The sequence below is a fragment of the Felis catus genome, chromosome X, assembly GCF_018350175.1.
Source record: "Felis catus isolate Fca126 chromosome X, F.catus_Fca126_mat1.0, whole genome shotgun sequence".
NCBI classification, from domain to species: Eukaryota; Metazoa; Chordata; class Mammalia; order Carnivora; family Felidae; genus Felis; species Felis catus.
The window spans coordinates 101966811-101991119 of record NC_058386.1 but is presented as its reverse complement, the minus strand read 5'-3'; the positions used below and the strand labels follow the sequence as shown (position 1 = coordinate 101991119).

General features: G+C 38.6%; 1 protein-coding gene across 2 annotated transcripts in view; it reads left to right on the top strand.

The window, feature by feature from the left end:
- The window catches only part of TENM1 (teneurin transmembrane protein 1), a 786286-nt gene that overhangs the window by 277878 nt on the left and 484099 nt on the right, over nt 1-24309 (top strand). For both annotated transcript variants that reach the window (XM_011279454.3, XM_011279453.3), the window contains exons 4-5: nt 20964-21224; nt 22906-22962. In XM_011279454.3, coding sequence (XP_011277756.1) covers nt 20964-21224; nt 22906-22962 — 318 coding nt within the window. The remainder of the gene's footprint in view (nt 1-20963; nt 21225-22905; nt 22963-24309) is intronic.

The window sequence follows — 24309 nt, the reverse complement described above, 5'->3', positions numbered from 1 at the left end:
TTGTATATCCCTGATGATGAGTGATGTTGAGCATTTTTTTCATGTGTCAGTTGGCCACCTAAATGTCTTCCTTGGTGAAGTGTCTATTCATGTGTTTTGCCCATTTCTTCACTGGATTATTTGTTTTCTGGGTGTTGAGTTTGATAAGTTCTTTATAGATTTTGGATACTAACCCTTTATCTGATAATGTCATTTGCAAATCTCTTCTCCCATTCCGTTGGTTGCCTTTTAGTTTTGCTGATTGTTTCCTTTGCTGTGCAGAAGCTTTTTATTTTGATGAGGTCCCAATGGTTCATTTTTGCTTTTGTTTCCCTTGCCTGGCAGGAACATACTCTAGAGTCAGACAGATCTGTGATCAAATTCTAGCTCCATTTTTGAATTGGCAGTGTTAACTTGACAAGTGACTTGACCCTGTTCTTTTAACTGTAAAATAAAATTAAGAGTGCCTACTTCTCTGAGTCATTGTGATGATTATATCTCTAAATGAGAAGTATATACAAAGCTCTTAGCACAGTATCTGGCACAAAGTAGGCACTTACTGAATGTCTGTTCCCTTCTCTTTCTTAACATTGACTTGAGTAAGGCCTCTTACACTTATTTCTTAAGGATTGATTGGATAGGCAATGGACAGTAAATTTTTCTTGGAATCTCTCTTCAGTCTCAGAGCCCGATCATGACACTTTGCTTCTGTTGGAAAACTGGCTGTTCTCTGACTCACATTTTCAGCATCTTCACTGAGTTGTTCTCTTTCTGATTTTAATATGGAAATATCAATTCCCATACTTTCAAAGACAGTCCAAACTAGGATGTGAACCTCAGGCTAAACAGTCTGGATAGAAAGAGGGAAGAATGTTGACAAGGTTTCTGTTTGGTCAACCTGAGCTGAAAAACCAGCATTGAGAATAGGTTTTGAGATTGAGTCCAAATCTTAGGAGCTAGTTGTTACCTTTCTATTTTATTTCTGGGGGCAGAGCTGATGTCAGAGTGTAGAGATCTCTGAGCCTATACATTACCTGGCTAACATGGAAGAGTATTGAGCAAGTCATGGCCAAGTGACTTTATTTTACTTGATGAGGGTGAGAAAGCCAGATGAGCTGGTGAATATACTAGGAAGAAGCAGAAAGTGAATGAATTAAACAGGAGTGTCCAGAATTGAATCATATCAGCAAAATAGAGACTGACCAGTCAGCAAGAGCAAGCACATAAACAGGTCATGTTGGAGTTGAAGATTAAAAATCTATAAGAAGAATATATCACAATTCAATGAAATAGGTAGTTATCAAGCACTGATCATAGACCAGGCTTTTCTCTTGGTCCTGGGGATGTGCAGGTGATATACCCAAGGATAGTTTAAAATCCAGATTAAGAAACAAGGACCAAGAAGACTGTATGGGATTAAGGAATGAGGCACAAACATCCATTGGCCAAGACTTGATCATGAATATACTTTCCAAATCTAACTCTAGGCTATTTCTTCTGATTTGTTTAGTGGTCAGGACTCTGATGACAATAATGGAAACCCAACTCCAACTAGCTTAAGAGAAAAAAAAATTTGCAGCTCATATAACCAATCAACAAGATGGACGTGGTCTTAGGAAAGATGGAACACTGGCTAGACCCATGGACTTGAATACTTTCAAGATTCCTTCTTAAAATTTTTTTTCTTAATGTTTATTTTTGAAGGAGAGAGAGACAGAGTGTGAGTGCAGGAGGGGCAGAGAGAGAGGGAGACACACAGTCTGAAGCAGGCTCCAGGCTCTGAGTTGTCAGCACAGAGCCCAACGTGGGGCTCCAACTCATGAACCATGAGGTCATGACCTGAGCCGACGTCGGACACTTAACCCAACTGAACCACCCAGGCTCCCCAACACTCCTTCTTAAACCTAGCACTCTCTCTATGTCAGCTTCATTATGTGCAGTTGGAAATCTGGCTGCTGTTGCCTGCTGTGTGCTGTCAACCTTATAGCCTAGATAGCTGATTAAAAGAAAAGGATCCTCTTCTGTCTACTTGCAGGAAACACTTAAAACATGAAAAAAACCTGAGGATATATCTGGATTGGCCTGGCCTATGTCCTATAGGACCAATCTCTGTGGACAAGAAGGGTGTGGGGTATTGGCCTAGACTGATAAGATGTCCATCCTTTGAAAATCACTGTGGCTAATACTGCAGTACAAAGGTAGGAGCTTCTTTTGAGAGCAAAAGTCTAGAATGGGAGGGATGCCTGGGTGGGTCTGTCAGTTAAGTGTCCAACTCTTGATTTTGGCTCAGGTCATGATCCCAGGGTCGTGGGATCTAGCCCTGCATCGGGCTCCATGCTGAGTATGGAGCCTTAAGATTCTCTCCCCTTCTCCCTCTCCCCCTCTTCCTTTCTCTGTTTCTCAAATAAAAATTTAAAAAAAAACATTAAAAAAGGTCTAGAATGGGAATAAAAAGAATGAGCTCCTCAAATCAATAAGATTGCAGTATAGACATGGCTACTGAGTGAATCACCGTGAGCCAGTCATTCAGACATGAGTCACTTCCACTGGGCAGGAACACAGATGGTCTAAAGATATTGAGGTAGGGACAGGTATTTGGAAACAGTAGGCCGAAATGGAAAATACATGAACAGTTGTGATAGTAGCAGATACAGAGAGGTAGTTCTGAACCAGGCAAATAACTTCAGTTATTCTCTGTTGCCTATAGAATGAATTCTAAAATATTTATTTTATTAGTTAAGGTCATTTCCAGTCTACCTTCCCAGTATTATCTTCCTTTTCACCTTGTGTGTGAATTCTCTAATCCAGCCAGAGTAGCGTATCTACCGAGCAAAGAACCCTGTGCTGTAGCTACCCTCAGTCTCTAGATTTGGCATCCTCATTTCTTTCTGTGTGCTTATGCTGCTGTCTTTGCTGAGACATCTGAGTGCATTTCCCAATGCATTCCTTTATTCACCAAATATATATTGATGCTTCTAGTCTTTGAAAAATTATTCTGGATACTGGTTATGATGCTCAAGAGAGACATGGTCCCTGCCTTCAAGGGATTTACATTCCGGTAGTGTTAGACAATCATTACATAACTATATAAATAATCCTCAAATTCAAATTATGGTAAGTGCTATGGAGAAAAAAAAAAGACCTAATCTGGTCTGGAGGGCCAGCGATTGAGCAAAAACCTGCAAGGTAAGAAGAAATTAACCAAGTAAAGATATGGGAGGGGGCAGGGAGGGAGGAAAGGGTGGGAACCACGCATACAAATGTAAAGGTGTAAAGGAGGATGCAGCATTTGAGATACTAGAAGATGTGAAGTGTTGCTGGGGCAAGAGAGTAAGAGGCCAGAATAGAAGGAAATAGGGAGCCAGATCATTGAGGGCTTTGTTCATCATATTAAGGATTTTGGTATTTTTCCTAAATATAGCTGGGAAATATTGAAAGGGAGTGATGTGATTAGTTTCATCACACCTTTGGTGGCTTTGCAGAGAATGAATTAGAGGGGGAGAGGATTGGAAGCAAGGAGACCCAACTAGGTTAATTGCAGATGTCTAGGCCAGAGATTATTACAAATGGAAAAGGAAAGAACCAGATAGGTTCAAGGTATAATTATGAGATAAAAATGGCAGGATTTGATGTTGTGTTGAATATGGGCAGGTGACTCCTCGGTTTCTGGCTTGTGCAAGTGAGTGGATGGTGATTGCATTCACTGAAAGCTGACGCCAAGAGGAGGAACCGATTTGAAGACAATGATAATCATATTAGTGCAGGATATTTTCTTTTGATTTGAGGTGTCTTTCAAACCTATAAGTTAGATGGCAGATGAAGAGTTGGACCTAAAAGTCTGGATCACAGTATCAGCGTGTAAACTTCTTCCTCTTCTCATTCAAACCCTACCCATTCCTTAAATCCCAGCTTAATCTCCCACCACCATGAGATGGCACTGAGCTAGTTTCCCATTCTGAGCTTCCTCTCCTAGTGCCTTTTGCCTGGACTGCTCCTTAGGCTCCAGCTATACCTTGTACCAGGTGTATGTAAATATGTCTTGGTTCCTTAATTAGAAATGAAGTTTTTGAAATTAGAGACCAGGTTAGACTGGGCTATCCCTCACTACCACCACCAGTTCTACAGAGAGTAATAATTCATTTTAGCTGTAACAAAGCAAACGCATATCCTTCCTGCTACTAAGTAGTAGTTAGAAGCAAAAGGTGTTAAACACAGATGGCTGGGATTTGAATTTTGATTTCACCTGTTACTAGCAATGGTGGCTATAGTCAAGTGGCTTCACTGAGGCAGAGTCAGTTTCCTCAGTAGTTGATGCAGAATAATGCTAATACCTGCCTACAAGAGTTACTGTGAGTATTAAATGCATAATGTATGAGAAGTACAGAGCACAGTTTATGGCACATGGTAAGCATTAGAATAACTAATAATAATAATTTATATTAATTAAATATTATGGTATAATATATTGTAAGTATTAATAATAATAATATTATTATTGTAGGGATCAGAAGGTACCATAATTTAATCTGATTAATATAATTTATATCATTATTTATATTAACTATTTATATTAATTTTAATTATATTATAATATAATAATTATTAATTTTATTAATAATAATAATATAGGGATCATAAGATACCATAATTTAATCTGACATCCGGTGGCTAGGGAAAGGTGACAAATTAGTGAATACAAAATTTGGTAAAAGCATATGCCTGCTTTTCCATGCTTTTTTCGATAGGAGGATTTCTCGTCATTCTCTAGTTCCGAGATCAGTCGTCAATTTGTCTCCTTTCTCTCCGGCTGGACCTTGGCCCCTGGGTTTAGAGACATTCTAGTGGAGCCAGTTGTTTCTTGTGTTTTACAAAGCATAAATTAAGGTATGACTGAAAATCACAACGTATGAGTTGTGTGCACATGTGGATATATTACATACATAGGTACCTATTACTCATTTTTATTAAGAAAACCCGTTGCTCGTGGTGTGTGCCATTTTAGAGGAGAGAAGCATATTAACTCTTCAAACTAGTAGGGGGTACTTTTAGTAAACTACTTCTTCCAGTTGCTTTAATTGTGCCCTAGTCACTCTACACGAATGCATCAGAGCACTCAGTAGCTTTCTGTCACCTCACTAAGAGAACTAGGATATTTCTTTTTTAACATGAAAAGCCTTGGGAGGGAGCATGGAATTTTTTTCTTTATTTGTACTAATGAAATATTTATTTATGGGATCAGGTTGGAAAGTGTACAGTAGATGTAAGTTGCTACTTCTACTTATAAAATTCCAGTATTATCTTTTAAATGACTAGTAGCAGTAAACAAAAAAGTTATGATAAATGTGTTTCCAACTTTTATGTACCAATGAGTCCAATTTTATGCTGAAATTATTCTACTAATTCTTATTGTTAAGGGCTTTTTTATTGAAGTGTAGCCTTGCAATCTACTGGCATTTTTAATATACTAGTAGATAATATGTATTTCAATTTTATATATGAATAATTAGAATTCAAAATGGCCTTTCCACTTAGTTTTCTTTTCATACCTCTCCTAAGGCCCATTTGAATTTTATGTAGGTTGCGAAATAAAATGGATTTCCTAGATGAATGAAAGTTATCTTTCTATAATTTAAGCCTAATGGTAAAGTTAAAACTGTTCACAAATGGACTGTTTTAAATAACCCTGCCCAGACTTGAAATTCTTAGAGCAAATATTATTTGGCATTTATATAGGATACACTATTCAAAATGGACTTTTATTTATTGATTATGTATCATGAAGTAGGACAATGGTATGCTTATAATGTTATAGATAAACTGTGGAGTATTCAATTTTTCTCTTCTTCCCCACTAGCAAGACCCAATCACTGAAGGCTGCCCTCCCTCTCCCTCCCCCAGCCTCAAGATTATTTTGAGCTACCAGGTGTTTAACAAGAAATCTTCTGGGAAGCAAAGTGAATGCACATAGCAGGGCCAAATGCAGCGTATTTTAGCATACCTTCCCAGGGACTACGACATCCCTAGTTGTGGATGCATGGGAGACATCATTTTTACATGGTATATTTCAGTTGTTACAAGAAACTGAATTCCTGTGTGTCACTGCTTTCATATACTCAAGGTTTAAGGAAGTCTCTGGCAGGACCCTGAGTTAATGGTCCCAGATGAAATACACAGATAATAACAAACAGATTAATATACGGTTGAAAGTCTGTGTAATTGATGCCGAGTTTGGTCTGAACACCGATAATACAAATTTATTCCAGCTAGAATATGAGCTCCATGAAGGCAGGGATCTTTGTTTTTGTTCATTGCCTTTTCTCCAATACTTTGAACAGTGCCTGCCACATTATATGGGTCAAAAATATTTGCTTAAAAACGAATTTCTTTCTATTCTGGATTAAAACTTGGAGCTCTAGAATTTCCAAGCTACTTGTTAGATTTCTGCAAAATTCTTACAATTTGGTTGTGTATAGATGAATGATTCTGGAGTCCTTGCATAGAGGAACAGTAAGCAGCATGGAATATAATTTGAGACAAGCAAGGCCCAGCTCCTTAGCATGGCATCTAAGACTCTTTGAAGACTGGCTCCTCTACCCATACACTTATAGTAGAAACAGAGGGCATTATTTGCTATTCTTTGAATTCACCATTCCCCTGCATGTATCTTTGCCTTTTAACACAGGGCTTCTCTCTGCAAGAAATGTTTTTACTGCCTTTTTAAGATGGTAAAAGACATATTTACCACTAGAGGCATATTTATTCTTTCATATGCAGGGCAAAGTCTCATCTGTTCTCTGAAGCCATCCCCTCTTGCAGGCTGGATGAGACCCTCATTTCCCTTGGAATCCATAGCCCTCTATGTAGAAATTCGTCATGGCACTTCCCTCCTTGTCTTGTCATCATCTCCTGTGCACAGGATTGTCAGTCCTTCAGGGGCAGAGACTAGGTCTTTTTTTTTTCCCCTCGTTCTCATCTACTCAGATCCTACCACAGTGCCTATCACACAGAAGGTGCTTAAGTACCAATTGAATAACTTACAAACTGAGTGTGTGAAAAATAAAGGTAGAAGTGCTCTATTAAAAATTATACTATTGGGGCATCTGTGTGGCTCAGTCAGTTAAGCATCTGAGTCTTGATTTCAGCTCAGGTCATGAGCTGTCAGGTTCATGAGCTGAAGCCTGGCATTGGGCTTTGTGTTGACCACGCGGAGCCTGGTTGGGATTCTCTCTCTCTCTCTCTCTCTCTCTCTCTCTCTCTCTCTCTCTCTTTGCCACCCCCCCCCAAAATAAATAAATAAGCTTAAAAATGTTACTATATCATTTTGCATGGGTTTGGGAAGAGCAAGTATACTAAGCCTAGATTAGATTTATCAGATTTGCTAGCACAGTGCTGTGCTTTGAGGCAATTAGCTGAAAAAAGGAATATTTGAACAAGAAAGGGAGAATAAATAAATGGAGGTAGGGTTCTCGATAAGGAAGTGAAATAATGGGAATTAAAATACTGGATCCTGGGTATGGAGTGGGAGAGGCTACAAAAGGGCAAATGAATGTACAAAAGGAAATGGCTTCCCTTAGAATCATGTCAAGGATAAACCTTAGAACTAGTGAAAGCCAGTTACCTGTGTCGAAAGTGAGAGTCCAGTCAAACAGACGTTTTGTCAGTGTAACATCGGATCTCTGTTTATTTGGAGTGTTTTGTCCCCCAAGATGATGATTTGGGGGCTGGGTAGAGACAGCTGCCCAGGCATTGTGTAGACTTGTATTACATCGGCCCTGTACATCATTAATGCCCTTGAGCAGTCCCCGTAGATTGTATGACCTGCACATCTTTCCAAAATCTGTACAATAAACATGATTGCATTCATGTATATAGACTGTCCATTGTTTCTTAAGTGCCTGGAATGTTCATTTGCTTGTTTGGTTAAATGTTTCGAGCAATGTTAATAAGGAATTGGGCCATATAAATTTCCAATTCAAAAGCACTAATGTTATTGTTGCTGTTTGTATTTGCTTTCTAGCTTTAAGAGGTTCTGAAAAAATGCGTTTTGTAGAGCTTGCCTGCAATGTTAGTACTGAATGAGAGCTAAAGAGAAGCATGCTTTTATCTAACTTCATGCCTCCTTGGTAAATTTAAAATAAAGAAAACTCTTCCTCAACATTTAATCAAAAACCGTAGAATATTTTCAACACAAAGACTTTTTCTGAGTGCTGTGATACACGTCAAATTCATAATGTAGATCACAGATTTAGGCTCAATCTATTTAGCCTGAGATGATAAATGCTACCTCGCAAACAGGAAATGCCCCCAATTTTGATCTGATTGTCTCCTCTGGCTGGGTGATAATGTGCTGAAGTAATACTCCAACACACAATTCCCAATGAATAATATTCATCTCATCTTCGTTAATGTTATTAAATAATTTCAAAACTCTCCTCAAGGCAGCTGCTTTGAGCTAGGGAGCTAAACACAGGAGAGGCCAACGTTTTCTTTTATTTGTCCGCCTGTAGACACAGATGTTGTTTGTGTTGTCTGGGAGCACAGAATATGCTCTAAAATGTCACTGTTATTTTCGGTGAATCAAAGTGACATGAAGCTGGTGAAGTGAATCCATAAGAATTAGTACAAAGTGGAATAATAGTTCAAAAGGAGGTGTAAAAATACATTAAACTCCTACAAGAACAATGAGCTAATATATGCACAGGTTAAGGGTCTCTTTTTTTTTTTACCCTGTCAGTGACAAAGGAAATGCCCCTGGTCTCCCAGCTGCCATATCCCTCAAAGTATTTCGGCGGCTAGCTGTGAAAATCCAGATGGAAACAGCAGCTAGCTGAATGAAACCTGGGAGGCGGGGAGCAGGAAGTTGTAGCACCAGCCACACACACGTTGCACAAATGAGAACTAGGCTACGAATTGGAATGTGCTACTTCCAACTTCATATGCTCTATAAGGTGATTAGGATTCTGTTAAAATTGTTCCAAGTTAACTTTGCCAGTTGGTATCTGTGTGGCCTCGGACAGTTTACTTAATCTCTCTTTGAGCCTCAGTTGTTTTATTTGAAAACTAGGGATAATCATAACCTTTCTCTCAGAGCATACTGTGAGGATTAACTCAAAGAATGTATGTTTCAGGGCCTGGTACACAGAAAATGCTAAATTCATATTTGAATCTACTTTCCTTTTCGTTTTAAGTATGTAAAACTGCATGTTTCTTGGTAGCTTGACCTGCATCCACTTGTGCTCTAGGACTGGAGAAAATGTGCTTTGAAATTGGAATTAATAGTCCAAGTGGTTTAGTCTAAAACCTTGTACTTTGTTGGTTATGAGTGAATTTCCTGGTAACTGAGGTAGATTAATTTCCCAGTTTCCACAGTAAATAGAGAATGACCTTTCTTTCTAAATAGAAGTTCTTGTACTGGTAGGACTGTAACATAATCATATTCTCAAAAAGAATTCTCTCATTTCACATCAGGTATACTTCAGAATGAGGTCAACAGTGGGCCTGATTACTAGTGTTTGACTACTATCCTACTGTCTCTATATAATAACCCATGCAGCCATTGCCTATATATATATATATATATATATATATATATATACTATGCTGCTAAAGAGCTTTTGCAGAAATTAGTGGGAAACCAAGGGAACATTACTAACCTCTTGTAGCTGAGAGTTAGATTTTGAGGGCTATTTAAAGGGTAGGGCTGTATGTGCACCGAGTTAACCATATCCTTTCATCTAGTGTCCTTTGAAACAAAAGACATGCATTTGGTCAGAATGATTAGCCAGGATCATGAGAGAAATCCGTAGCTATAGAATAAAACAAAGGCAAGTAGCTTGTTAGGTGGGAATGGCAGATGTATGTCACTGGTATGGAGACCACCTGATCAGTTATGGTACTTTATCAGTCAGCCCAGATTGACCCATGAATCCTTCCTGCCACATTAGGATCAAACCTAATCTGTTGATCATATTTACATCAGTTTAGAGTGATGTAAGCATTCAGGAATTTCAGTGTCCAGAATTGCAGCCTTGTGATTTCCACTGGAGTGAAGGCAAAATAGCAGACAAGTCAAGAGAAGTTCATCTGTCATTTCCCTCATTCGTGGCAGTTTCTGAACACATATTGGTTTTTCAGTATTATTAATCATGTTACTTTTTTCATTGTTCTCAGTGTTCAATGGGAACATTTAAATTAGGCAAATGGGGTGCCTGGATACTTCAGTTGGGTAAGCCTCTGACTCTTGATTTTGGCTCAGGTCATGATGTCAGGGTTTGTGATATCAAACCCCACATCAGACTCTTTGCTGACAGTGTGGAGCCTGTTTGGGATTCTCTCTCTCTCTCTCTCTCTCTCTCTCTCTCTCCCTCTCTCCCTCTCTCCCTCTCCCTCCCTCCCTCCTTCCCTCCCTTTTCCCTCTCTGCCTTCCCCCATGCTGGTGCTTTTTCCCTCTCTCTCAAAGTAAATAAATAAACATTAAAAAATAAATTAGGCCAACAAGAAGCATTCTTGTTTCCTACACCATTTTCTAAAAACTTGCTTATCAAGGTATAATATACAATAAACTGTACATATTTTTAGTGTGCAATTTGGCAAATGGTGACAAATGTATAGACCCATGAAAATATCACGACAGTCATCATAGTGAACATATCTATCACCTCCCAAAAGTTTTCTCTTGCCCCTTTATAATGCTTTTCTCTCTACCATCCCCCATCCACTCCATTCCCAGGCAGCTACTGGTCTGCTTTCTGTCACTATAGATTAGTCTGCATTTTACATAAATGCTTTACATATGATGACTCAACTTACAATTTTTCCCCTTATGATGGCACAAATGTAATACACATTCAGTAGAAACCAGACTTCAAATTTTGAATTTTGACCTTTTCTCGGGCTACTGATACGTGCTACGATACTCTCTCATGATGCTGAGCCAGAGCTCCCGGTCAGCCATGCAATCACGAGGGTCAGCAACTGGTATACTGACAGGCATTCTGCACCCGTATAGCCATTCTGGTTTTCACTTTCGGCACAGTATTAAATAAACTACACAAGATAGTCAACATTTTATTATAAAATAGACTTTGTGTTGGATGATTTTGCCCAGCTGTAGGCTCATGTAAGTGTTCTGAGCACACTTAAGGTGGGCTAGGCTAAACTATGATGGTCAGTAGGTTAGGCGTGTTAAATGCATTTTTGACCTACAATATTTTCAACGCATGATGTGTTTGTCAGAATGTACCTAATGCCTATGGATTATGAGATTTTTCACTCTGGCTATTGAGAACAGGGACTATTTCCAGCGCGCTTCAGATTCCAAGTTGTTTCTTTTAATCCTTCCAGGCGGTTCTTTGTCTAGTCTCAGGTGGTTTTCTACCATGCCTGTGCCATTCAGGACTCCGGTGATGGTCGGGGGCGGTTTGGGGGGCTCTGCAGATCCCTGGAAGTCTCTTTCCATGCAGCTCTCTCCTGTTTGGTGCTCTGTACTGCAAATGCTAGCTCTATTGGCTTTCCCAGACTACCAGCTCCAACTCCTGAACTCAGAGAGACTGCTAGGATCCACCTTTGTTCTCCCTCCCTGTGCTGACGTCTGAGAACTCTTTGCAGGCCTATGAAACTGACTCGTTTCTCATATCTCAGGAATCACTGGCCTTTGTTGCCCATTGTCTAAAACGCCATTGTTGGGTATATATATATTTTTTTAATTTTTTAATTTTTTAAAGCTTATTTATTTGTTTTGAAAGAGAGAGCAAGTGGGGTAGAGGGAGAGAGAGAGAGAGAGACGGGAGAGAGAGAATCCCAAGCAGGCTCTGCATCGCCAGCACAGAGCCCGATGTGGGGCTTGAACTCAACCGTGACATCATGACCTGAGCCGAAATTAAGAGTCAGATGCTTAACCGACTGAGCCACCTAGGCGCCCCTGGTATATTTTACCTGGGTTTTGTTGTTGTTACTGTTTCAGGTAAGAGAATAAATTTGGCCGCCATCATTCTATCTTGACTGGAAGTCAAGACTTTAATGTTTTAATGTTTTAAATTCTCTAGAATTTAACGTTTTCCTGTAAATAGAATTCACATTCAGAAGTCCCTATGAGTGTCCTAAGAGTTCTTGCCACAACCTTTGCGCATTTGGAGAGTTTCTTCTTTTACATTCCTGAAGAAACAAGAAAAACATTTCATGAGAACAGTCTGAGAGGAGCTACCTCCTCCCTCCAGGACACTCTACAGATTTGCCAAGATGGGAATTTCTGTCTGGTAAATGGGATGAAACTGATGGATGAAAGGAGGAAAGATGTTTCCACTCAAGCTAGCTGAAAGGTCGTCTTTACCAAGGCTTTCAGACTGGTTTTAAGAAGCCTCCCAGTTCTATACCCTGGGGTATATTTTGAAGAATTTTAATAGGGAGCCATTTCCCAATTCATTAAGCCAAACAATATAGTGAGGGCAGCTTCCTTTGTGATGCTATTTCAGTCAGAAGACAATACAGAGAACGTGTTCTCCATTAGTCTAATATTGCTATAAATTGTTTTTCCTGAATCCACAGCCAGTGGGCTGCTGTCTTTCTCCTCTTGGCAAATTTGTGGAGCATCTATCATTTGAAATGCATAGCTAATTTACCAAAATAGCAATTTTTCAATTTGCATTAGTAGGCATTGTTTTATGGTAAGCAAAACTATCTCATATGCATCAGAATTGTATTCATGAATTTAATCCTTTCAAGAGCGGTTCCCTATTAACTATGGACTTTAAAACTTTGGGATTTAATGATCAGTCCTTGACTAGAATTATTCTAGGGCCTGAGGGGATGACAAAACTACCTCATATTTATCTGGGCCTTAATAAATCACCCAATGCTTTGTGGAAATTATCTCATTTGGTTTTGAGAGATACCAAAAGTTTAGAAAACACTGTAGGATCTGGAAGTGTAATTTAGTAGGTAACGCAGATGATATGCTTATAGAGAAAAAAGAAATATACAGTCACGTATAAAAAATATATAGTAAAGCTTAGAAATGCTGTGGATGAGGATAAGATTATTGGGAGAGGGGAGATGATAGTTGGAGAATACTTTGTGAAGGTAACGACACAGGCTGGATACAGGAATTAGATTCGTGAAAAATCAGAGGGAGGTGTTCCAGGTGGTTGGCACAATATGTCCAGAGATACAGTGGCAAAGGTAAGTGGGGCATCTTTGAAATGTGGTAAGAAGAATCCCCTTACAGAGCAGAATGTAGTTTATTGAGTAGTTTTTTTTTGTAAACAGTGACTCTGGTGCACAGTTCTATCTTGGTATCTTTACTCATTCATCACAAAATAAATGCCTACAGATTAGTGTAGAATATTATGGAAGTCACACTGTTTGCTTTTGTGAGTATGGTTTGAAGCACTCACAAGTGGGTTTTTTTTGGTGGTTATTTAACTCTTTAGCTCACTCGTCTCACTTCTGCAGGTGGAATTGTGCCACAGATTAATGCGGTTTAAAATTCACACACACACACACACACACACACACACACACACACACACACCCCAAACAGCTTCACATGCTTTGTGAACATAATGAAAATGCACAAGTATACCTGGAAGACCACAGTGGTCAATAAGAATTCAGCCTCCAAAGAGTTATGAACAGCCAGAAGATTGGACCCACAAAGGTAAAAAATGAGAAATTTTTAGGGCCATTGAGCACCATGCATTTTCAGTGTTCAGTAGCCCTGAAAATTTCTCATTTAGGCCAGGAAGTTTCTGTCTTATTCGAAATGTTGAAATAAAGGGAACATGCACAGGTTCTCATTGATCTAAATTTCTGTTGAAGTCCAGGACCTCCCACCATCTTTTCTAGTCCCTGATTATTTTTCCAGGCTCTTGTTATGAAGGCTGGAGAGCAAGCATCACATTTTTCATTGTGATGGTAACGGCTGTGTGTTAGCCTCAGAGCAAGTTCACCCATCTTATGTGAGTACAGTCTACATGGGCCCTACACTGAGGCCAATGTTAGTTCAAGAAAATAGACAGGAAGTTGCTTATTTCCATATCAAATGTCCTTCCTTCTTAGATTGCTGAAGGATATTCTCCTGTCTCTCTAAATAAGATTGGAGTCCCTTTTGATTTCTTCCAGGTTCCTTCATCATCTCCCTTCCTTTTGACGTTCTTTACAGTTCTGCGTCCTTCTCTGGTTTGAGCCATTTTTACAGATTTACAACTTACTGTACTTCTGAGAGCATTCTTTTTGACATTAACGTGGTCTGTTAACTATTTTCTGGGATGGCTCCAGTTAGCCAATATTGGTCACAAAGCATGAACGTTTATACTTCAGGCTTTTAACTCTGCCCAGATTTTTTTGCTGTGCTTTTCACTATACTGACAGATGGAGAAATCTTGAAAATTAAATAAGGCATAATTGGTAGGTCCTGAGTACTGAGATAATGGGTACATTTGAAACTGTGAGGAGGGAGATTAGGCTTAGGAAGCTTTGCTATTTTCTTGAAGTCCTCTGATAACCACAAGCTCCAGACGTACCTGTGGGAACACTCCATTTCTCACTGCTGTGCCCCAGAAAACACTGATAAGCCCTCAGCAGAAAAATAAAGGTCATGTCTGGGTGGTGTGCCTTTATTACTTTGTTGTCATTTGGGCCTTTAAAAAAGCTCTCTGTGGAACTTGCCAAAGAACATGACATGGTCCTGTTAACTCACTCTGCTCGGTGCCTAGTATGGTACAATTGTGCACTTGGTAAAGCTTTTTCATAAAGTAAGACGAGAGGAAATTAAATTGGGTTAATTTTCTAAGACTCAGAGAAATCAGAGAAGTCTATTTTGTTTTGTTTTCTTGACTTGAAATTGAGTGGGTATTCAGTGGAGCTGTGTTTAAGTAAACTAACATGAACTGATTTGACAATTTGATATCATTTTATCTTCAGAGCCCCTAAACTGAGAAAGACAAAATGGTACCCAGTAAGGAAAATTATTTGTGTTCTTTCTGCTTTTGCTTACTTCTCTCCCTCCTCCTTCCCTTTCTTTCTTTCTTTTCTTTCTTTCTTTCTTTTCTTTCTTTCTTTCTTTCTTTCTTTCTTTCTTTCTTTCTTTCTTTCACTTAAGATTATAACACATTATATTTTCCCTAGAGCCAGTAATGAATTTTTAGTGGTCAGTAATACTTCTTAATTGTGTGAATTTTTATTCATTATGCTATAGAGTATTATTTGCAGTAGCCATGTTTATAAACTGACAGTTTTATGTTTGATGAGTAACTATTTAGTCAGATGATTTTTTAAAAGGTTTCTTAAGTTTATTTATTTTGAGAGAAAGAGAGAGAGAGAGAGAGAGAGAGTGTGCACACACGCGCACAAGTTGGGGAAGGGCAGAGAGAAAAGGAGAGACAGAATCCTAAGCAGACTTCATACCAACAGTGCAGAGCCCTATGTGAAGCTCAAACTCACAAACCATGAGATCATGACCCGAGCCAAGATCAAGAGTCAGATGCTTAACCAACTGCACCACTCAGGTGCCATATCAGTTGATTTTTTTTTACATCATGTATTTTACATACTCTATTGATAATTTTGCAGTTCACAGTGGATACCTAAGCTATATCAATATTTTAATATTTTAAGACTGGTAATCATGACACAAGATCTTATTTAGCTAACATGGTGATTATCCTTCACAATAGAAGCATGAATAGTACCTTGATTTATAAAACCATTAATTCTTTCCCCATTTGAAAATATTTACCATTTTACACTTTGCAGTAACAGGTCAAGTTATAATTACAGAGTTTTAGAACAGGGGAGTTACCCAGATATTTATTTCTGGTGGACCTGAACATTTTACAAATGAGGAAAACTAGGATGTTAATTGACTTATCTAAAAACAACATGGCTAATTAAAAACACCTGCTTTTGCACATGGTACATAAGGCATGTTATGAGTCACAGTAATTAAAGCTAATAATTTTATCCCCCCTCCCTTTTCCTTACTTTGGAAATGGACTACACTCTATAGAAGTTATATCACAAATCACTCAGGTCATGGCTAAGACTAATCATGCTTTTTGACCTCCAATTATTTATTTGGAGTATGATGCCTTAAAGCTCCCTTTTTAGAGGAAGTTTGGATGGGTAGAATTTTAAGGAAAATAAAGTCTTGAGCTTTTCAAACTCAAAAATGGCATTTCTAGAAAAATGCTGACACAGATAACTATGACTTTCCCTTTCAAGTTTTGATAAATGGCTTCTCCAGGCTGAACACCTGAAGATCAATCCCTAGATTCAGAGAGAAAATTCAGTAGTTCATTTTACTTGGCACTTCATAGCATTTAAAAAATTACTAATTTATTAACATTAATAGTGGCTTAAAGCGATCCTTTGTGCCAGATTCACTCAACTTATTCTCGTGATCCCCAATTACAGAATGCTCCCTTAGAAGCTGAAAGCTCATCAGTGATCAGTATCATTCTTAGTTCCACCCCCCTAAAATTGGGTTTCAACTGTTATGTTCCTAGGAAAACAGGGCTCCCTAGAGAATCACTGAGAAATCATGTGTCAGTTAGCCTTGATTGCTTCTTGGCTTAGATAAAAGCAATTTTGCATCTTTACTACCTTTTCATTCATGTGACATGTACTTTCTTCCACTAGGAGGAAGAGAGTAGGGTCTGCTGCTAACCTGAGACCCTCGGCTCCATCTATGAAAATTGACTGGCTCTCCTGTCTCCTCACTGTCCTATTTTCTGGTGGTGTATAATCCACTAAAAAATTATATGGAGGTATAATTCAAGTACAATAAACCACGCATACTTAACGTGTACAATTGATAAACTTTGGCAAGTACCGCACATACAAAACTATTGTCAGGAGCAGGAGAACAAAGATTTAGATCATCCCCATTGTTTCCTTGTGCCCCTTTGTTCTACAGTTCTCCCTCCCTTTCTCCCTGAAGCCACCACTGATCTATTTTTTGTCACTATAGATGGGTTTGCATTTTCTAGAATTTTATTTAAAGGGAAGCATACAGAATATAGACATTCCATTGGTCTTCTTTCTCTCAGGATAATTATTTTGAGGTCCATGCATCTTGTTATGTATCAATAGTTCATTCATTTTTTAGGACTGAATTGTGTTCCACACATCCTGTGTGTGTATATATCTACCACAGGTAGTTTAGCCTTTTACCTATTTATGGACACTTGGGTTGTGTCTTCTTTTTAGCTATTATGAATAAAGCTTATGAACAACCCCTTATGTAATTTTGTTTGGACAAAAGTTTTCATTTCCTTAGGATAAATATCCAGGAGTGTATTGCTCTCCTGTGAGGTATTGCTTTACCTTTTGAGGAAACTGGCAAATGTACCATTTTACTTTCTCACTAGCCATCTATATAGTTGCTCCACATCCTTGTCGACACTTGGGGCGGTCAGAAGTTTTCTTAGCCATTCTGGTAGGTCTGTAGTGGCATCTCATTGCAGTTTGAGTTTATGTTTTCCTGGTAACTAATGGTGTTGAGCATCTTTTCTATTGCTTATTGGTTATTTGTATACCTTTTTTAATGAAGTATTTCTTCAAATCTTCTGCCCCCTTTAAAAATTGGATTTCAACTGTATTAATTTGCTCAGATTTTGTTTCTTATGAGGCTGCAAAATAGGTTTTCCTTATAGTAAAATTTAAATACATGTTCATAAAGCTCCAAATACACCATTCATTTGGCAACATCTGTATCTGTTTACTCCTGAATTGCAATTTCTCATGGTACCGCTATCCATTTAAGTTGTAGGTATCTGAAGGTACACTTTCATTTCTCTTATGGTTAGCTTTTTGGTAAGAATAGACCTATAATAAATCCAATTGAACTTCATCTTCTCTAGGGAATACGTAGTATTTTAGGTAACAAGGTTATATGCAGAAGGCTAAAAACAACTACTTAAGGTGCATTGTAAGTGCTTTACAGAAAATGCATCCTATGGGAATTTTGAACACCACCAGGACCTTTGTGTATTTAAGGAAACAATTTACAATGGTAATGTTGATTTCAAGAAAGAGAAATGTTCACATCACTTACTGTAAGGGAAACTTCTTTCTCTCTCTCTTCTTTTTTTGTTTAAACATTAAAAAAACAACTGATTGCTTACTTAGATTGTTACTTTTTCTAATTATGTATTGATAAGGAAGTGTACTTTTATCTGGTTGTACTTAAAAAAATTTTTTTAATGTTTATTTTTGAGAGAGAGAGAGAGAACGAGCAGGGGAGGGGCAGAGAGAGAGGGAGATACAGAATTCGAAGCAGGCTCCAGGCTCTGAGCTGTCAGCACAGAGCCCTATGCAGGGTTCAAACTCATAAACCATGAGATCATGACCTGAGCCGAAGTCAGATGCTTAACCAACCGAGCCGCCCAGGTGCCCCTATCTGGTTGTATTTAATTAGAGAATTTGTGATTTAACCTTTGCATTCAAATCAGACTATGGTTCCAACAGAAATTTTGCGATTTTTGATCATTTTATATACATTTCATTACACAAATTTTGCATGTTTAAATTTCTTTTTGAATGGGAAAAAATCTCTAACGAAAAGGCATGTTTCCTACATTTACCAGTGATTTTTATTTTTTAACTTTCTGTAGTATTTTATTATACAGAGTGGCAAATTGGCTGTGTATTTATTTTTATTTGCTCATCCTTTTCCAATGAATGTCTTTACCATGACTCAGATGCTCATATTCAAATCTTTGGAAAATCACATCTCAGTGCCATTGTAGGAGTGAAAATAAATGCACGTCTGTGCTTTTGAAAGTAAATTTCCTAATTAGTGCCCCGAATCCATGGAAAATGAATGGGGACACTTCATAGCAATTCAATTCAAGCTCTTTCTTTTCTCATTGCAAAAGCTTTGGTAATGCCACAGGAAGGTTGTTCTGTCCCTTCTCCCCTTTTCCTGGCTCCCACTGACTTCACAGTAATCTCGAGGAATGGAGTTTTCAAGGTGTGGCCCCTGGGCCAGTAGCATAGGAGTTACCTGGGAACTTGTTAGAAATGCAGGTTCTCCAGCCTTACTCCAGACCTGCTATCTGAAACTGAAACCGGAGGGCAAGCACAATCAGTATTTTAACAAGCCTTCCAGGTGATTCTGAAGCATGTTGATGTTTGGGAAGCATTGGTCTAGGGGAATGAAGTTGTGAAGGCAGGCCAATATAAAATTCCTTTCCTGCAGCTTCAAGCTGACAGGTTCATTATCAGGTTGCTGCAGCAACAATTGCACAGTAGGATTGGATAATGAAACATTGTGAAATTAAGAGGCATGAATATTAACTGATGACAATATTCTAGATCACTGGGATTTATATTTGGCAAAATAGATTTTTACTTTTAGCCTTATGTCAAGGAGAGGCATGGTTTCCTGAGGTTTTATGCTTGATAGGTGGAAGCCATGCCTATTTTTAAAACATCACTCCTTCGGAATTTAGACAAATTTTTGTGGAAAAACAGAATTGCTCTTACCTGCATCACAGAAATCATAAGTAACGTGCTTAGGAGTGACTTATAATATAATTGAATTATCCTAATGCATTATGTATGTCCACAATATCTGTTTCATAGAGCACAGTACTGAGCACCCGATGGCTATTAAATAACCATTAAGATTTGATTTGTTAAACCCTTTTTTGGCAATTATATGTCATAAAAATCACTATTTTTAAAACATTTATTCATATTCTGCATTTTCCTTCCAGTGTATGGTCCGCCTGTCTAAATTCTAGCACTTTCTCCATTCAAAGAGTGAAATTCATTTCAGGGTTTGCATTTTATTGATATGTGCTAAGGATTAGATGCACTCAGTTAAGCTTCTTCCTGGCCAGATGACATACCCTGTCTCTGATGTCAGTCGGAGAAAATCCCATATAGTGTACAACATCCCTGGATTACCTTATCTAAGTATTACATAGACGTTTCCGATGATGTATCTTGGCATGTGGTCATTTTTCATTAACTTATTAGGGACCGTTAAAGCATCCTTTCCCCTTTTTGACACCTTGCCATAATTGAATGCAAAATTGACTGTAAGACTGAATGCCTGATATTCATGCAGTGAGTGGATGGGGCTTTATTGGCGTCTAGCAGAAACTATACGCAGAAGGGTGTTTCAGGAAAAAGGGATCTGTTGCTCTCTGACATGGGCAATAGACAAATGATGCCTATCCTCCGGACCTTATTTTCCTCAACTGTAAAAAGAGAGGATTCATTACACCATCTCTACCACCCTAAACACTTTTTGGATCTAAGACTCGAGGTAGGGACAGGGAGAGGGAAAATCCAAACCCTGAGCACCGCTGATGCATGATACACAATTGAATATTTTTAATGAATTTGTTCAAAGAACGATTGAATCAGAATCATTAGCATCAAGTGGGCCTCAGACTCCTTTGGAGACGATGGGAAATAATGATATTAAGTACCCAGAATTTCGGTGGCAGACTAATGCATTTTGAGAAACGTACTTTAGAGAAGTATATTTAAATGTAATGTTTTCACCCAGATTTTTCACGTTGAATTACTTACTCTTAAGTCTAATGTGTATGAAATACTTAGAAAAGCTGATAATGTTAATATTTTAAGCATAGGTGTGCTCTACAGATCATATATATTCTTCCTGGAAGAGAAATATCTTTTAAAGGACAGCTTTCTACGCTTTATACTCCTCTACACTCACTTATTTCATTACATTTTGTGCAACCTAAAATTGTAGCTATAAAGCTATTTTGGGCATGCTTTTTCCAGAGCCTTGTAAGAATCAACAGGAGCATAATTTTAAGCCACAGAAGTGCAAAATAAGCATAGAATCCTAGCTACCATAAATAAAAAGGCCAGAATTCTAACTTTGCAAAACCACATAATTACTAGCAAGGGGGGGGGGGTGGGTGTGAGGACAGAAAGTAGAATTTTCGTGGGTATTTCTTACTGTTTCTCAACTTTTTTCTCTGAACTTTGTTTCTTCTCAGAGATGGAATTCTGTGAAACTCCTCACACTCTGTGCTCTGGCTACCAGACAGACATGCACAGCGTTTCTCGGCACGGCTACCAGCTAGAGATGGGGTCTGATGTGGACACGGAGACCGAAGGTGCTGTCTCACCTGACCACGCTCTGAGAATGTGGATAAGGGGGATGAAATCAGAGCACAGCTCCTGTCTGTCCAGCCGGGCCAACTCCGCGTTGTCCTTGACCGACACGGACCATGAGAGGAAGTCGGATGGGGAGAATGGTAATAGAACGATCTATACTGTTTAAGTAAAACCCAGAGTGAATGCAGTTTTTAGCCTTTGATTTGTTTTCCTTCCCTGTGTCTTCCTATCTTTCATTTCGTATGCGGGATAGTGGGTTCCCATGGACAAGGCATGTACCTAAGTATCTGGCAAATAGACACATTTATTTATAATGATAGATAAAATGCTTTTTATTCCTGGTGATTCCCCCGAGGGAAATAATCTCATGCGGTCAGCAGTATTGTGCATGTCGTGTTTATTACTCACCTTTTATTTCCGTCTTTATTTTCCAGTGTAATACTAGTGGTATTTATTATGGAAAGTACATTTCATGCATTTGGGCTTTATATCAATATATGAACAATGAGATGAACAACTGTATAGCAAGCATATTCTGTATGGGCTTTCTATTTTAATTCAGATTAAACTGTCAAGTGTATAGACAGATCCAAATTAACCAAGTTAGACCGAAATGATAAAAAAAAAAAAAAACCCAGAAGGTAAATTAACTTTTTAGCCATTTGCCAGATGGTAAGTAATAGTAGCAATATCATTAAGTCTCAATTACATATTGTTTTCTTACAACTTTTAGAAGCAGAAAAGTTTTATCATTTTGATTTGCTGCATAGAGGTTAATTTATTTCTGCTCCCTGTCTCTACTGAAGAACAGAACCCTTTCATAAGAAAGCACATTAATGCTTATTAAACACACTAATCTAGGCTCTTCATCATTCTGTTTGTCTAAATTTCATAGGTCCCATCCCCATGACCACAGGCCTGCTCCGTTAGCAGTGGCTAATTAGTATTTTCTCAGGTGGCAGAGAGGTAGCCGCCAGCCCTATACCTACAGCTTTCTTCTATTCTGTCTTCTTCCTCGTTCAGCCCACAGGGGACCCTGCCCACAATGATATAATCAGGAATGACTGTTTGCCTACTAGTTAGATTATCATTTCCTTAATGATAGGCCATAATGTTTTGTACTATCACCAAGTATCCTTTGGGTCTTGGTTTTTTGTGTTTTTTGGTTTTTGTTTTTTGTTTTTGTTTTTTAGTCTAGTTTCAGGTACATATGTATATATTGCTGGCTTTGTCCAAGAGTGTAGGAGGTGAATTTTGGAAATGAGAGGAGAACGTAGATGATCTATGTGTGCATAGTCATATGCAAGTGAAAGAGCACTAGGATGGAAATGATGTGACCTTGGACTGCTCTCTAAAGTTTTCTGGGCTACAACTGTGAAACAGAAAAAAATAATGACCAAATATATGTAAAAAGGGTGCTAGATGGTCTCCTGCATTGCTGAGACTTCCCATCCTCCCTCATCTCACTCCTGACATATGAAGTTATAGCCAGTTCACTGGATTGAAACATTAAAATAAAAGAAGTTTCGCCATGGGTTTCAACCACTTTTCTACTCCTACAAGATCCTAAGTATGGGGTTTCTTTTGGAGTGATTAAATGATTCTGGAATTATATATTGGTGATGGTTGTAGAGCTCTGTGAAAATACTAAAATCCACTGAGTTGTACAGTTTATAAGAGGGTGAACATTATGGTATGTGAATCATAGTTCATTGAATCTGTTACTTAAAATATACTATTGGATGAAGGGTAGGGGTTAAAGATTGAGGATTCCCAGGTGACTTGGATAAGGATTAATTCATAAAATGTTTAATATTACAGGTTTTAAGTTCTCTCCTGTTTGTTGTGACCTGGAGGCTCAAGCTGGGTCTACTCAAGGTAAGTGTTTGCCAATATTTGACCGCAGATTATTTTGCCTGACACCCACCCCACAGAGTGGAACCCTGCCCCTCTGACAAACAACACACAGAGGTGATTAATTGACCTGTCAAAGATGAGTTCATTGGCTGCTTATTGGTTTGCTTTCCTCTGGAAAACTTCATGTATGTATGTTGGTGGTGAAGAGGAGGTGAGTCAGGAGCTGGGGAAAAGGACAATGCAGTATTTAAAGTGGGGTAGGGAAGCGTTGATTTAGCATGGGGGTGTAGATTTAAATCAAGTCGGGTTGGGTTTGGCCTCATGACCTCCTACGTTATCTCTGATTTTTTGCATGGCTCTAGTCATTAATTTGAGATATTGTCATGACTTTACAGTGCCTCCTAGCAAATGGCTTTGGTCCTTTCCTTCAGATGCTCTGGCTTGGGTTTAGAAGCCTGCTATAGCCATGTCATCAATTATAAATAATGCCTTCAGTGAAAGAACTGGTGTTCATTCTTCTCTGTAAACCTGTGTTTACACTGTGTCATTTTTCAGTGAGGGGACATTGGTGTCCTTTTACCTTTGTCTTCATTGTGCTCATTAGGCTTTGCCTCTTTTCCCAAGGGATACTGAAAGCAATATTTATAAATGATTTTGATGAAAATCAGACTTTTGGAGGGCACGGGGTCTGACCACAGGGCAATGACTCAAAATGGGGAGGTGGTGGGGGCAAAGGATCAGAGGAAAGGTACATCAGAATGAGCTTTACCAAAATGCACATTATCCTCTCCTAGCCCCATCACAAGAACTGCTTACCGTGGTGAGCCACCAGACTGTATTACTGTGCCTTATCCCATGGATGTGTTAGGGACTTTCAGAAATGAAACTGTTCAGTTTCATTTGGCCCTCAGTCTAATGAACCATCTATCTACCTTGATCGTGTAATACTGTCTACTGAGACAGAGTTGGAAGACTCAGGAGTGAAGGACATGCATCCTTTTTGTTTTCTTTTATAGGTTTATTTTCCTTACATCTTATTTTAGGAACTGGATGGGGTATCACAGAATCGGGCTGTGTTGCCAAGGAAAACCGATGATCCAGTCTGCTAAAAACTAGTCCTTATTGCAAGTCTCTGTTGGCCCAATATGGACCTCCAAGAATGATTTCAACTTTTGAGAGGCAGTAGAGCATAGTGATTAAAAGTTTGGACTGTGGAGCCAGAGAGCCTAGGTTTAAATCCCAGCTGTGTGACCTTGGGAAAGTTATATATAAAGTTTCTGTGCCCGAATTTCATCATCTATAAAAGAAGGATAATATTAACGTTGACCACAAGGATTTTGTGACTATTGAATAAATTAATGTAGATAA